At 54.5% G+C, this 14,250-nt stretch overlaps 1 protein-coding gene across 1 annotated transcript in view; it reads right to left on the bottom strand.

The window, feature by feature from the left end:
• PRKG1 (protein kinase cGMP-dependent 1) overlaps positions 1-12,674 on the bottom strand; it is a 1,912,306-nt gene extending 1,899,632 nt beyond the window's left edge. Inside the window, exon 1 of the mRNA XM_086921971.1 lies at positions 11,936-12,674. Coding sequence (XP_086778097.1) covers positions 11,936-12,243 — 308 coding nt within the window. The 5' untranslated portion in view covers positions 12,244-12,674. The remainder of the gene's footprint in view (positions 1-11,935) is intronic.
• Positions 12,675-14,250: the final 1,576 nt, after the last annotated feature.

The following is a 14,250-nucleotide window of genomic DNA, read 5'->3' as shown; positions in this document are numbered from 1 at the left end:
ACTGGTCGACCGAATGGGCGCTGCCCGCTACCTCAGCATCTTCGACCTGACGGCAGGTTATTGGCAGATCGGCCTCACACCCCGAGCACAAGAACGCTCTGCCTTCTCCACCCCCGATGGCCACTATCACTTTACGGTCATGCCCTTCGGCATGAAGAATGCCCCAGCGACGTTCCAACGGCTCGTCAATCAGGTCCTGGCGGGGCTCGAAGAGTTCAGCGCCGCCTACCTGGACGACATCGCTGTGTACAGCCACCATTGGACCGAGCACCTCCACCACCTCCAAGCAGTGCTGCAAGCCCTTCAGCGAGCTGGCCTCACGATCAAGGCCAGCAAATGCCAAATTGGACAAGGGTCGGTGACCTACCTCGGACACCAGGTGGGAAGCGGCCTAGTGGCCCCCCTACAGCTGAAAATTGCCGCCATCCAGAACTGGCAACCCCCTATCACTCAAACTGAGGTGCGAGCCTTCCTGGGCCTCACGGGCTACTACCGAAGGTTCGTGAAAGACTATGGTACCATCGTGGGGCCTCTCACCGAACTCACGTCAAAAAATCAGCCCAAGAAGGTGAACTGGACCCCAGAGTGTCAAGCGGCGTTCGAACAGTTAAAGGCCGCCATGTGTTCCGCTCCTGTGCTCCAGGCCCCAGACTACAGCCGGGAGTTCGTCGTCCAGACGGACGCCTCCGACCAGGGCATTGGGGCGGTCCTGTCCCAAGTGAACACCGAAGGCCTCGATCAACCGGTGGCCTTCATCAGCCGGAGACTCCTACCCCGGGAACAACGCTGGAGCACCATAGAGAGGGAAGCCTTCGCTGTGGTATGGGCCCTCAAGAAGCTCCGGCCCTACCTTTTTGGCACCCACTTTCGGGTGCAGACTGACCACCGACCCCTGCAGTGGTTGATGCATATGCGGGGGGAAAACCCAAAATTGCTACGCTGGTCCATCTCCTTACAAGGTATGGACTTCACAGTCGAACACCGGCCTGGGTCCGACCACGCCAACGCCGATGGCCTGTCCCGGTTTTTCCGCCTCGACGAAGAGAGTCCCCAAGAGGATGGGTAACTCTCCCCGCCTTCAGCTGGGGGGGACGCATGTTGGACAGGCCACATGACGGGCCGCTCTCCCCCGGCTCGACCAGGCCCGAGCCCAGTCACGCAAGCACCACACACCACCATTGCACGCCCTGCGTCCCCTCAGGGACCCCTGCCCTCGAACATGATAACCTCGTGGGTCCGATCCACTGCCGGCCCATGCACCCAGCCCGGGCCGCCATCTTGGACACCTCGCCACGAGGCCGCCTGGCCCCCGATCGACCTCAACCCTGGGCCTAGCCCAGCCTCAGACAATCCGGCACCACCCTCCACCCAGGAGGTGAGCGGGCTACTTGGCAAGTCAATGGGAGAAAGAGGTGCCGATGGCTCTCCCCCCGCCCAGTGCCGCTCGCCCATCGCCTCCCCGGGCGCTGGCTCCACCCCCCTGCTGGGTGTCTGGACTCCCTCATCCCGGACCTCCCGACCTCCAAGTGCGAGGGTCCGGACATCAAAGCACGCCAGCCCTATAACTGGGGCAGCTCCGGAGCAGGAAGTCAGTTGTATCTTGGAGTCGAGAGACGTAAGAGGAACTCATCCTGGACGGACTACTGGCGCTGCCGTAGCTCTGTCCTGTGCACCATCGTCCTGCCTGTTGGCGCTGCCACAGCCGTCGTAACCTTCATTCTTCACCGTCGTCCGGATCTGCTGGCGAGGCCGCGGACCGTTGTAACCATCATCTTCATCGGGACCTGCTTGGCTTCTCCACGGCCCGTCGACCATCCTTCATCCATCTCGGGACCTGCTTGGCTCCTCCACGGCCCGATCAGCAACCACGCCGAGCTCGAGGATTGAGAGCTATTTAACTCATTGGTAACTAAGACTGTCCCGCTACCCTTTCTCCTCAACCAGAGATCAGAACCGAGGGGACCCCTGAGTCCAGACCTCCTTGTATCATAACGACGTAACCTAAGAATTGCATATAAAGTCTCGTTAACCTTCAATCTTGTGTGGTGTCCGTCTGTGGGGGGGAAGTTACTTACCTGTACAGTCGTTGGAGACGGCTCTCCCTGGAGACCTCTCCCCGTAATCTCGGCCGACCCTCCCGGTCCGTCTAACAGGCTGTATGCAAATTAGTCTGTTCCCGTCCCAGTGCATGATGGGAACAGGGCAAACCAAACTACAAAAGCCAATTCTTACACTGGGAAGGAAACAAGCTACCGGGGACCGGTTTCTGGCATTTCAGCCGTCTTCGGCCCGGCTTGCTTGAATCCTGATGGTGCAATGAGCAAGGGACTCACATCTGAGTATACCCTTCCACGCTTAGGGTGGACAAAAATATTTACAACAAGGGGTGGTGAGGGACAGAGTCTCTGAATTAAACAGAATACTCTCACCCAGTCAAGAGATCAGGGCTAGATCCAACACCGTTTTTTAGCTCACTGCACCATCCCAGTTTCAGAACCTGGCTGTATGCAAATTAGTCTGTTCCCGTCCCAGTGCATGATGGGAACAGGGCAAACCAAACTACAAAAGCCAATTCTTACACTGGGAAGGAAACAAGCTACCGGGGACCGGTTTCTGGCATTTCAGCCGTCTTCGGCCCGGCTTGCTTGAATCCTGATGGTGCAATGAGCAAGGGACTCACATCTGAGTATACCCTTCCACGCTTAGGGTGGACAAAAATATTTACAACAAGGGGTGGTGAGGGACAGAGTCTCTGAATTAAACAGAATACTCTCACCCAGTCAAGAGATCAGGGCTAGATCCAACACCGTTTTTTAGCTCACTGCACCATCCCAGTTTCAGAACCTGGCTGTATGCAAATTAGTCTGTTCCCGTCCCAGTGCATGATGGGAACAGGGCAAACCAAACTACAAAAGCCAATTCTTACACTGGGAAGGAAACAAGCTACCGGGGACCGGTTTCTGGCATTTCAGCCGTCTTCGGCCCGGCTTGCTTGAATCCTGATGGTGCAATGAGCAAGGGACTCACATCTGAGTATACCCTTCCACGCTTAGGGTGGACAAAAATATTTACAACAAGGGGTGGTGAGGGACAGAGTCTCTGAATTAAACAGAATACTCTCACCCAGTCAAGAGATCAGGGCTAGATCCAACACCGTTTTTTAGCTCACTGCACCATCCCAGTTTCAGAACCTGGCTGTATGCAAATTAGTCTGTTCCCGTCCCAGTGCATGATGGGAACAGGGCAAACCAAACTACAAAAGCCAATTCTTACACTGGGAAGGAAACAAGCTACCGGGGACCGGTTTCTGGCATTTCAGCCGTCTTCGGCCCGGCTTGCTTGAATCCTGATGGTGCAATGAGCAAGGGACTCACATCTGAGTATACCCTTCCACGCTTAGGGTGGACAAAAATATTTACAACAAGGGGTGGTGAGGGACAGAGTCTCTGAATTAAACAGAATACTCTCACCCAGTCAAGAGATCAGGGCTAGATCCAACACCGTTTTTTAGCTCACTGCACCATCCCAGTTTCAGAACCTGGCTGTATGCAAATTAGTCTGTTCCCGTCCCAGTGCATGATGGGAACAGGGCAAACCAAACTACAAAAGCCAATTCTTACACTGGGAAGGAAACAAGCTACCGGGGACCGGTTTCTGGCATTTCAGCCGTCTTCGGCCCGGCTTGCTTGAATCCTGATGGTGCAATGAGCAAGGGACTCACATCTGAGTATACCCTTCCACGCTTAGGGTGGACAAAAATATTTACAACAAGGGGTGGTGAGGGACAGAGTCTCTGAATTAAACAGAATACTCTCACCCAGTCAAGAGATCAGGGCTAGATCCAACACCGTTTTTTAGCTCACTGCACCATCCCAGTTTCAGAACCTGGCTGTATGCAAATTAGTCTGTTCCCGTCCCAGTGCATGATGGGAACAGGGCAAACCAAACTACAAAAGCCAATTCTTACACTGGGAAGGAAACAAGCTACCGGGGACCGGTTTCTGGCATTTCAGCCGTCTTCGGCCCGGCTTGCTTGAATCCTGATGGTGCAATGAGCAAGGGACTCACATCTGAGTATACCCTTCCACGCTTAGGGTGGACAAAAATATTTACAACAAGGGGTGGTGAGGGACAGAGTCTCTGAATTAAACAGAATACTCTCACCCAGTCAAGAGATCAGGGCTAGATCCAACACCGTTTTTTAGCTCACTGCACCATCCCAGTTTCAGAACCTGGCTGTATGCAAATTAGTCTGTTCCCGTCCCAGTGCATGATGGGAACAGGGCAAACCAAACTACAAAAGCCAATTCTTACACTGGGAAGGAAACAAGCTACCGGGGACCGGTTTCTGGCATTTCAGCCGTCTTCGGCCCGGCTTGCTTGAATCCTGATGGTGCAATGAGCAAGGGACTCACATCTGAGTATACCCTTCCACGCTTAGGGTGGACAAAAATATTTACAACAAGGGGTGGTGAGGGACAGAGTCTCTGAATTAAACAGAATACTCTCACCCAGTCAAGAGATCAGGGCTAGATCCAACACCGTTTTTTAGCTCACTGCACCATCCCAGTTTCAGAACCTGGCTGTATGCAAATTAGTCTGTTCCCGTCCCAGTGCATGATGGGAACAGGGCAAACCAAACTAAACCGGTAGCTTGTCTCCTTTCTGGTAAAGAATTGGCTTGGTAGTTTAGTCTGCCCTGTTCCCATGATGCACTGGGCCAGGGACAGACTGATTTGCATATAGCCAGGTTCTGAGCTGGGTTGGGGGAGTGAGATAAATAACGGTGATGGATCAAGCCCTGATCTTTGGACTGGGTAAGAGTGGTCTGCTCAATTCAGACACTCTGTTCATCACCACCCCCTTTTGTAAATCGATTTTGGCCACTATAGGTGTGGCAGGGTATACTCAGACATGAGTCCCTTTCTCACTGCTCCATCAGGATTCAAGCAAGCCGGGCCGAAGAGGCTGAAATGCCAGAAACCGGTCCCCGGTAGCTTGTCTCCTTTCTGGTAAAGAATTGGCTTGGTAGTTTAGTCTGCCCTGTTCCCATGATGCACTGGGCCAGGGACAGACTGATTTGCATATAGCCAGGTTCTGAGCTGGGTTGGGGCAGTGAGATAAATAACGGTGATGGATCAAGCCCTGATCTTTGGACTGGGTAAGAGTGGTCTGCTCAATTCAGACACTCTGTTCATCACCACCCCCTTTTGTAAATCGATTTTGGCCACTATAGGTGTGGCAGGGTATACTCAGACATGAGTCCCTTTCTCACTGCTCCATCAGGATTCAAGCAAGCCGGGCCGAAGAGGCTGAAATGCCAGAAACCGGTCCCCGGTAGCTTGTCTCCTTTCTGGTAAAGAATTGGCTTGGTAGTTTAGTCTGCCCTGTTCCCATGATGCACTGGGCCAGGGACAGACTGATTTGCATATAGCCAGGTTCTGAGCTGGGTTGGGGCAGTGAGATAAATAACGGTGATGGATCAAGCCCTGATCTTTGGACTGGGTAAGAGTGGTCTGCTCAATTCAGACACTCTGTTCATCACCACCCCCTTTTGTAAATCGATTTTGGCCACTATAGGTGTGGCAGGGTATACTCAGACATGAGTCCCTTTCTCACTGCTCCATCAGGATTCAAGCAAGCCGGGCCGAAGAGGCTGAAATGCCAGAAACCGGTCCCCGGTAGCTTGTCTCCTTTCTGGTAAAGAATTGGCTTGGTAGTTTAGTCTGCCCTGTTCCCATGATGCACTGGGCCAGGGACAGACTGATTTGCATATAGCCAGGTTCTGAGCTGGGTTGGGGCAGTGAGATAAATAACGGTGATGGATCAAGCCCTGATCTTTGGACTGGGTAAGAGTGGTCTGCTCAATTCAGACACTCTGTTCATCACCACCCCCTTTTGTAAAGCGCTTGAAAATCAGCACAAACAGTGCCATGCACAGCGCAAGAGGGTGCTGCTTCTTTCAGGTACTACGCAAACAAATGATGGACAGAATGCTGAATAAATCATACATTCACCCCCAGTCAAGAGATCTGGGTTAAATTCAACGTTCTTTTGCTCACCATGACACCCCCGTTTAGACCCAGCCATATGCAAATGTTATGTTATGTTAATATTATTTTTATAGCGCACAGCTGCCCCAGCCAAGGGGCGTCCAGGCGCTTAGACTTAGTCTTGACCCTGTGTTTTTTTTTCACCCCCAGTCAGGAGCTCAAGTAGATTTTCTAGTCGAGCTGCAGCTTCCTCAACGTGAAGGAATGGTTTCTCAACGCGAGCGGGTGCGACCGCCCACAGTGAGAAATCTCGCAGGGAGGTGGTCCAGCGTTGGTTTTTCCTAGGTCGCACTTGTCCAAAGACCACGAGCGAGGAAAAAACTCCCCTTCACAGAGGGGGTATTTTTGAAACTCTGCATGCTCCGTGGAGCTCGGAAAACTCTGCAAATGGAGCGGAGTTCGCCGCCCAGACCTAACGTGTACCTCTCTGTATATGCACCTCACTGTAGCTCTACCTACCCATATATCTAACTGCCTATTCTATCTGTTGCCCCTCTCTGCCTAGACAAAAACCTTTGTAGGAGCGCACTTACATCCCTGCATTTCTAGCTACCATTTTGCACCTCGCTCTGTCTAGCTTCTTGTTTCCCTCCCTTTCCCTCTACCTACCTATCACTGGACTCACTTTTCCATCTTCCTGTCTGTCGAGTTTGCCGGTCTATCTACCTCCCCTCGTCTCCGTCTCTCAGGCTATTGACCCCTCCTTTTACTATTCACATTATGTTTCTGTCTCTCCAATATTTCCCTTTCTTGCTATATCTTTTTTAAGAATTTCAGCTTTTGGTCCTAGTGTGGGACTTATTAATAACGGATGACACGGTTCATAGGTTTTTGCGGCCACAGTAGAGCTCTCTCTCTGCCTTTCTTCTTAAAAATAAGCTATAATGCCTTGACGGATATGAAAACCGAGGTCTATGCTTTCCCAAACATATACCATAACCATATATCTGTCACCTGATGCAGCATTTCCTCTGAAGCAACGCCAGGCCACCCAGTGAATCTAGACAGCTTCATGCTAGGGAAGCAAGGTAGACACCACAAATCATTTCCGCCTACGTCACTGAGTTGGGAGACGAGGTACAGTGGGACGCTGCTCTCTTGCAAGACTTCCATTCGTGTTCACCCCCTGCCAGTTCTCCGTGCTTCCATTCCCCCCGCCAGTCGTATGTGCTCCCTTGTGCCCCTTGCCAGCTATGTGTGCTCCCTTGTGCTTCTGCCAGTACTGGGTGCTCCATTGTTCACCTGCACGTCCCGTGTGCTCTCTTGCTCCCCGGCCAGTCCCGTGTGCTCTCTTGCTCCCCTCTCAGCTCTTTGTGCTCTCTTGCTCCCCTCTCACACCGGTGTGCTCTCTTGCTCCCCTCTCAGACCTGTGTGCTCTCTTGCTCCCCTCTCAAACATGTGCGCTTCTTGCTTCCCTCTCAGCTCTGTGTGCTCTCTTGCTCCCCTGTCAGACCTGTGTGCTCTCTTGCTCCCCTCTCAAACATGTGCGCTTCTTGCTCCCCTCTCAGCTCTGTGTGTTCTCTTGCTTCCCACTCAGCCCTGTGTGCTTTCTTGCTCCCCTCTCACCTCTGTGTGCTCTCTCGCTCCCCTCTAGCCCAGTGTGCTCTCTTGCTCTCCTCTCAGGCCTGTGTGCTCTCTTGCTCCTCTCTCAGCCCTGTGTGCTCTCTTGCTCCCCTCTCATCCCTGTGCGCTCTTGTGCCCCCCTGTCACACCTGTGTGCTCCCTTGCTCCTGTGCCAGCCCTGTGTGTTCTCTTGCTCCCCTCTCAGACTTGTGTGCTCTCCTGCTCCGCTGCCAGCCATGCGTGCTCTCTTGCTCCCCTGTCAGCCCTGTGTGCTCTCTTGCTCCTCTCTCAGCCCTGTGTGCTCTTCTGCTCCCCTCTCAGCCCTGTGTGTTCTTTTGCCCCCCTCTCAGCACTGTGTACTCTCTTGCTCCCCTCTCAGACCTGTGCGCTCTCTTGCTCCCCTCTCAGACCTGGGTGCTCTCTTCCTACCCTCTCATCCCTGTGTGCTCTCTTGCTCCCCTCTAAGCTCTGTGTGCTCTCTTGCTCCCCTCTCATCCCCGTGTGCTCTCTTGCTCCCTTCACAGCCCTGTGTGCTCTCTTGCTTCCCTCTCAGACCTGTGCACCCTCTTGCTCCCCTCTCAGACCTGGGTGCTCTCTTGCTACCCTCTCAGCCCTGTGTACTCTCTTGCTCCCCTCTCATCCCTGTGTGCTCTCTTGCTACCCTCTCAGCTCCGTGTGCTCTCCTGCTCCCCTCTCATCCCTGTGTGCTCTCTTGCTCCCCTCTCAGCTCCGTGTGCTCTCTTGCTCCCCTCTCAGACCTGTGCGCTCTCTTGCTCCCCTCTCGGCTCCGTGTGCTCTCTTGCTCCCATCTCAGCTCCGTGTGCTCTCTTGCTCCCCTCTCAGACCTGTGCACTCTCTTGCTCCCCTCTCTGCCCTGTGTGCTCTCTTGCTCCCCTCTCAGCTCTGTGTGCTCTCTTGCTCCCCTCTCAGACCTGTGCACTCTCTTGCTCCCCTCTCATCCCTGTGTGCTCTCTTGCTACCCTCTCAGACCTGTGCGCTCTCTTGCTCCCCTCTCAGCTCCGTGTGCTCTCTTGCTCCCCTCTCAGCTCCGTGTGCTCTCTTGCTCCCCTCTCAGACCTGTGCACTCTCTTGCTCCCCTCTCAGCCCTGTGTGCTCTCTTGCTCCCCTCTCAGCTCCATGTGCTCTCTTGCTCCCCTCTCAGACCTGTGCACTCTCTTGCTCCCCTCTCATCCCTGTGTGCTCTCTTGCTCCCCTCTCATCCCTGTGTGCTCTCTTGCTACCCTCTCAGCTCCGTGTGCTCTCCTGCTCCCCTCTCATCCCTGTGTGCTCTCTTGCTACCCTCTCAGCTCCGTGTGCTCTCTTGCTCCCCTCTCAGACCTGTGCACTCTCTTGCTCCCCTCTCAGCCCTGTGTGCTCTCTTGCTCCCCTCTCAGCTCCGTGTGCTCTCTTGCTCCCCTCTCAGACCTGTGCACTCTCTTGCTCCCCTCTCATCCCTGTGTGCTCTCTTGCTACCCTCTCAGACCTGTGCGCTCTCTTGCTCCCCTCTCAGCTCCGTGTGCTCTCTTGCTCCCCTCTCAGCTCCGTGTGCTCTCTTGCTCCCCTCTCAGACCTGTGCACTCTCTTGCTCCCCTCTCAGCCCTGTGTGCTCTCTTGCTCCCCTCTCAGCTCCGTGTGCTCTCTTGCTCCCCTCTCAGACCTGTGCACTCTCTTGCTCCCCTCTCATCCCTGTGTGCTCTCTTGCTACCCTCTCAGACCTGTGCGCTCTCTTGCTCCCCTCTCAGCTCCGTGTGCTCTCTTGTTCCCCTCTCAGCTCCGTGTGCTCTCTTGCTCCCCTCTCAGACCTCTGCACTCTCTTGCTCCCCTCTCAGCCCCGTGTGCTCACTTGCTCCCCTCTCAGCCCCGTGTGCTCTCTTGTTTCCGCCAGCCTTGTGCGCTCCCTTTCTCCAGCTGATTTACTATCCTTTAGAAAAGTGGTCGCTGGGGCGAGGGCACAAGCTGGAGCAGTCTGTCTCTCGCATGCTTCGCACGCTCCCAGGTTCGCTTCGGGTTGAGGACAAAGACAGGACAACAAGCACTCGCCCATCCAACAAAGGGGCTGGGCGAGTGGCGTTCACTACGCCATCAACTACTCTTCTCACAGAGGAGGTAGGCGCAGTCTCTTTGGCCTCGAACCCCCAACTATATTCTCTAGTGGGTCACTTGGGAACCATAGAGATCTAGATGAAACTCACATCTTCCAAGCAAGCAACTTGTGTGATGTTGTACAAACTTCTTTTATGCGAAATCTTTCTTTATCTGGTAATATTGAGTAAATCTATAAAAGATATTTAACAAGCCAGTTAATGTCTTTTTTTTTATTCTGAGCACGGCTCCAGTCAGTCGAGGAACCAGCACACTAGGGGTTTAATTTGTTTCCAAGGTTGACCAGTCTGTGTGATCTTGGGCACAAAGCCCAGAGGTACAAAGAGAACATTCACCTCCAGTCGAGTTGAAAAGTGGCTCCCTCGCAGACTTCAGTTTTTTTCCTGTTTATGCCTACTCCGTTTCTCCCATGCCACTGAGCACGTTTTACACAGTCAGAACAACGCACGCAGTTTTGCATGCAAACCATGCCCTTGTCTGGTGCTTTTCCACACACATTAGGACGGGCTCAATTTCTGATGCATTTTGCATCTTATTACATAATTTCGCCAAAAACCGACGATCCGAATCACTGAGGGCAATTTCGGATGCGCATTCCTTCAACTAGTCAGGGTACCTTAAGTTACGACACTTTTAATGCCGCTTGAATTGACCTGTGCTATTATGGAGAGTTTAAAGCACAATTTAAAACCAGAGGGGTGAAGGGACAGAGTAACTAAAACGATGACGGGCGAGCCAGGGAACCAACGTTCAGCCTTCGCCTCCCAGGCTGACAAGAACTGTGTGATCTTGGACAAGCCACATTGTTTTTGCGCCCTTTCTTTACGTATCCTCCTCAGCTGAAAAATAGCCCCCTTTATTTAGTAACCGCTTCGCCTCTGCTTTAATAACTTTATTAAAAGACGGGTTGTGACTGGAATTTTAAATGAGCAACAGTAGAAGGGTCGGGCGCCTGAGGGGGTCCGTTGGATGGAAGGGACTGGGACGTGGCATCACTTTTTCCCTTGGATTGGCATCTCTGACTGTACACAAGATAGCGCTTGGAAGACTATGGCCACGGGCACGCGCTGTCATCTTAGGCGCTCTAAATATGGCATGAACACAGAGCGTCCAAAACATCTTCTCAGCCAATTGTCAACTGAAGTGTGTGGAATTACGCAACACAAGGGTGGCCAAAAATCAGATGCACAAAATACCTCGTCACCCATCCCCTTTGAAACGTGCCTTGCCTTGTTCCACCTGCCTCGCTTCCTGCACCTGAGGCCGAGAGAAGCGCCTGTGAGTCAAATTACATCTCTCTCTTATCTCCTCCCTGGACTCATGCTCCCACCAGCCGAGGCACCCGCGTGTTTCCCAGACCTCTTGGTGACACTTCCCGACTGTCGCCTTGAATTACACTGCGGAAGCCCCTGGTGATGCCTTCCAATGAGAACAGCCAATGGCAACAGATGTCTGAGGAAGTTCATGCAGCGTGTGCGCGTTTTCTATCTTTGGTGAAATGCGGAGCTGCCTCCTTCCCGGAGCCGGCATCACCTATTAGGGAAGTGCGGCCGCGAGAATCGTAACGTGCCCCTTCCCGGTCTGCCCTCAGTGTCGTTCTTTGTGTTGTGTTTGTAAGGAACCTGCAGCATCCCTGGACCAGTGAGGCAGGCGCCTTTTCAGTCACTTACAGGCTGCGCCAATCAGGTCCCACCCGACCCTTCAGAGGGGCCTCCTTCCACCTCCTCGTCAACCTCCCACCGGTGTCACCCCCCGGGGAGTTTGTCGCTTTCTTCTACAAACACATGGCTTGAGAAACACGCGCTTAGATGAGCGAGGCACAGACGCGCAGTTAGTCAAACACATGCAGCGCCGCATTTCAACATTGCCTTAATCTGTCATGGGGGCTGAAGAGCATCGCGGGGGGGCGAGGAAAGAGGGGTCGCTTTTTTGCTTCATGCTCAGTCAAGAAGAGAAAAAGTCCGTTTAAGGGTTGCACATACCTTGACACCAGACAACAACACAGAGGACAGAGATGAGAGCGGTTACCGCGGAGGGGCCTCCGGCACAAGCCGAGCCCCCCAGGAGTGTTAGTGAGACACGGGTTCGACGGATGAGGAGGACACAAATGGGAAGCGGAGGGCGCAGGAGGAGGCGCTGGAGGGACAGACAACAACAGCACACCAACTACCAACGAGAGACAGAGGTGATGGAGACAAGGCTTGCGGCTGGCTTACTGTGGGCTCTTGGGGTAGAAGGGCAGGGTGACATGGCTGAGGTCCTGCAGGTCGAAGGCGGTGGGCTCGGCGGAGATGGCCTGGCGCTTGGTGCGCTGCTCGCCCAGGGCGGCGGGGCAGGGCTTCTGGGTGAGCACCGTGGCCGGCTTGATGACCGAGCGGTACTTGTCCAGCTCGTTCTGCAGCTTTTGGATGAGCTCGTCCTTCTGGTCGAGCTCCAGCTCCAGCTCGTCGATGAGCGCGTCCCGCTGCCGGAGCTCCTCGATCTTCTCCTGGAGGGCGTACTGCAGGTCCCGCAGGGTGCCCATCCTCGCCCCGGGCGCCCAACAAGTGCCGCCGCCGCCTCCTTACTTTGGTCCCTCTGTCACCCCCGCTGGCTGCCCCCCGACTCTCCTCCGGCAGGGGCGCCTCTGCTGCCCCCTTCAGGCGGCAGCGACCAGGGGCCGGGCGGCACGCGTGCTACCCCCTCCTGCCCTCGGCATCACAGCGAGCTGTGCGGAGGGCTGCGCGCTGCCGGTGGGTGCCGGCTGGGAGTCTGAGGAGCCGCCGGAGACGCGCATCCACGGAGGGGCGTCTGGAGGACTCCGGAGCCAGCGCAGGCACTCTCGGCTCTGTCACTCCCACTCAGGACTGCTCTACGCACAGCTCGGAGGCCGCCCCCCCTCCTGCCGCACGCACCGGGCTGGAGGCTGCACGCGCAGGGGAGGGCTTGGCATCACTGTTCGTGCGTGCGTGTGCTTGGACTGTGCTTGTGGGGGCTGGGGCTGGCGTGCGCTCTTGCACAAGAGTGCAGTGCAGTCATCCACGCGTCCCTGGGAGGACCAGCGCCGCATTTTCCTGTGAGATCTTGGCGCTCTATATTCTGTACGTGAAGGGGCGGGGCAGAACAGAGGTGTGCACGCACTCCCTGTCACGCCCACCCAAGTGTGCAGTGTAGCTCCCCGGTTCACGTGCATTTGTGAGAACCAGTGAGGTTTAGTCTCTGTGAGTGCTTGGCATGAATATGCTGTGCCTGGAGGGGGCGGGGCTGACCAGAGGTGTGCACTCACTCCCTGTCACGCCCACCCAAGTGTGCATTGCAGCTCCCCGGTTCACGTGCATGTGAGGACCAGTGCGGTTGAGTCTGTGTGAGTGCTTGGCATTGCATTTGCTGTGCGTGGAGGGGGCGGGGCTGAGCAGAGGTGTGCATGACCCGCACAGGAATGCACTTTTGCTCCGCAGCAGGTGCCCCCTCTCCCATTGCAGACATGCGTGTACGCAGTGTGCGGGCTGCACTGTGCGTGCGGTGAGCGGGCGCGCCTGGCATGGCAGTGTGGTCACGTGCATGCATTCTGTGTGGAGGCGCATGCATTCTGTATGACTGATGAGGCCAGCGAGCGGGCATTTCATTCGTATGTGCGCCTGACGGAGGCTGCAGGTGGCACATCACATGTATGTTCATGGTAATGTTCTGCATGCGCATGCCTTCCAACTGCAGGGTGGGTGTGATCATGAGAGAACGCTGCGTTGCACTTCCCGCTTCTTGTCTGCAAGCGCCGTGGTTCACTGCGAACAATAACAAACACGCACGTGCATTTTTCTAAAGTGCTGCACTGGAGCCAACAGTGAAAGTGCATTGATGCAACTACTGCATTTCAGAGAGGTGATGGGGGGGGGGGGGGGCTTTGTTAGCCAGGGCCCTGTGCACTTAAGGTTGATGCTCCCGCGTGATATGTTACTTTCTTATACATGTGCATGAATAACACGATATTAAGCGCAGGTACATTTTTAGTGTGTGTATATGGAAGGAAGGCCGTGTGTTGGTGAGTGAGGGCGGTTTGCATGCACTTTTTGGACCAGGACAAGAGAGAGGAGTCTGCATTTATTTTGCATCTTTATGGAGAGGGAAAAGCCAGTGCACGTGAACGGGTACACGTCCATTCATCCTGGTTACATATGAGAGAGACAGAGAGCAAACTCGGCCATCAACAACTAAACGTGAAACACTAGTACTGGGCTCACCAAGGAAGTACCCAAAGCTGGTAATACCCTTAGGGGCATATTTACAATAACTGGCGCATCCCTGCAAATCAGCAGGGGTGCACCAGTTATTGTGCACCACAACTCCGCCCTCATGGATGCGCCGCATTTACAAAGCGGCACACCATGGTGCAAAAACGGCACAGATGCGTGACGCATCTGTGCCGTAAATGTGACGCATTGCTGGAGTTACGTCGCAAGCGCGACGCAGCTCCAGCAATGCTCTGGGGGCCCTATCTAGTTAATGCTGCGTCAGTCCTTACGCCTGCTTCAGGCAGGCGCAGGGTTTTGACACA

Source organism: Lissotriton vulgaris, chromosome 5, assembly GCF_964263255.1.
Source record: "Lissotriton vulgaris chromosome 5, aLisVul1.2, whole genome shotgun sequence".
In the NCBI taxonomy this organism is placed as follows: domain Eukaryota; kingdom Metazoa; phylum Chordata; class Amphibia; order Caudata; family Salamandridae; genus Lissotriton; species Lissotriton vulgaris.
Note: the sequence above shows the minus strand (reverse complement) of the source record. Positions and strands in the feature narration are given on the sequence as shown.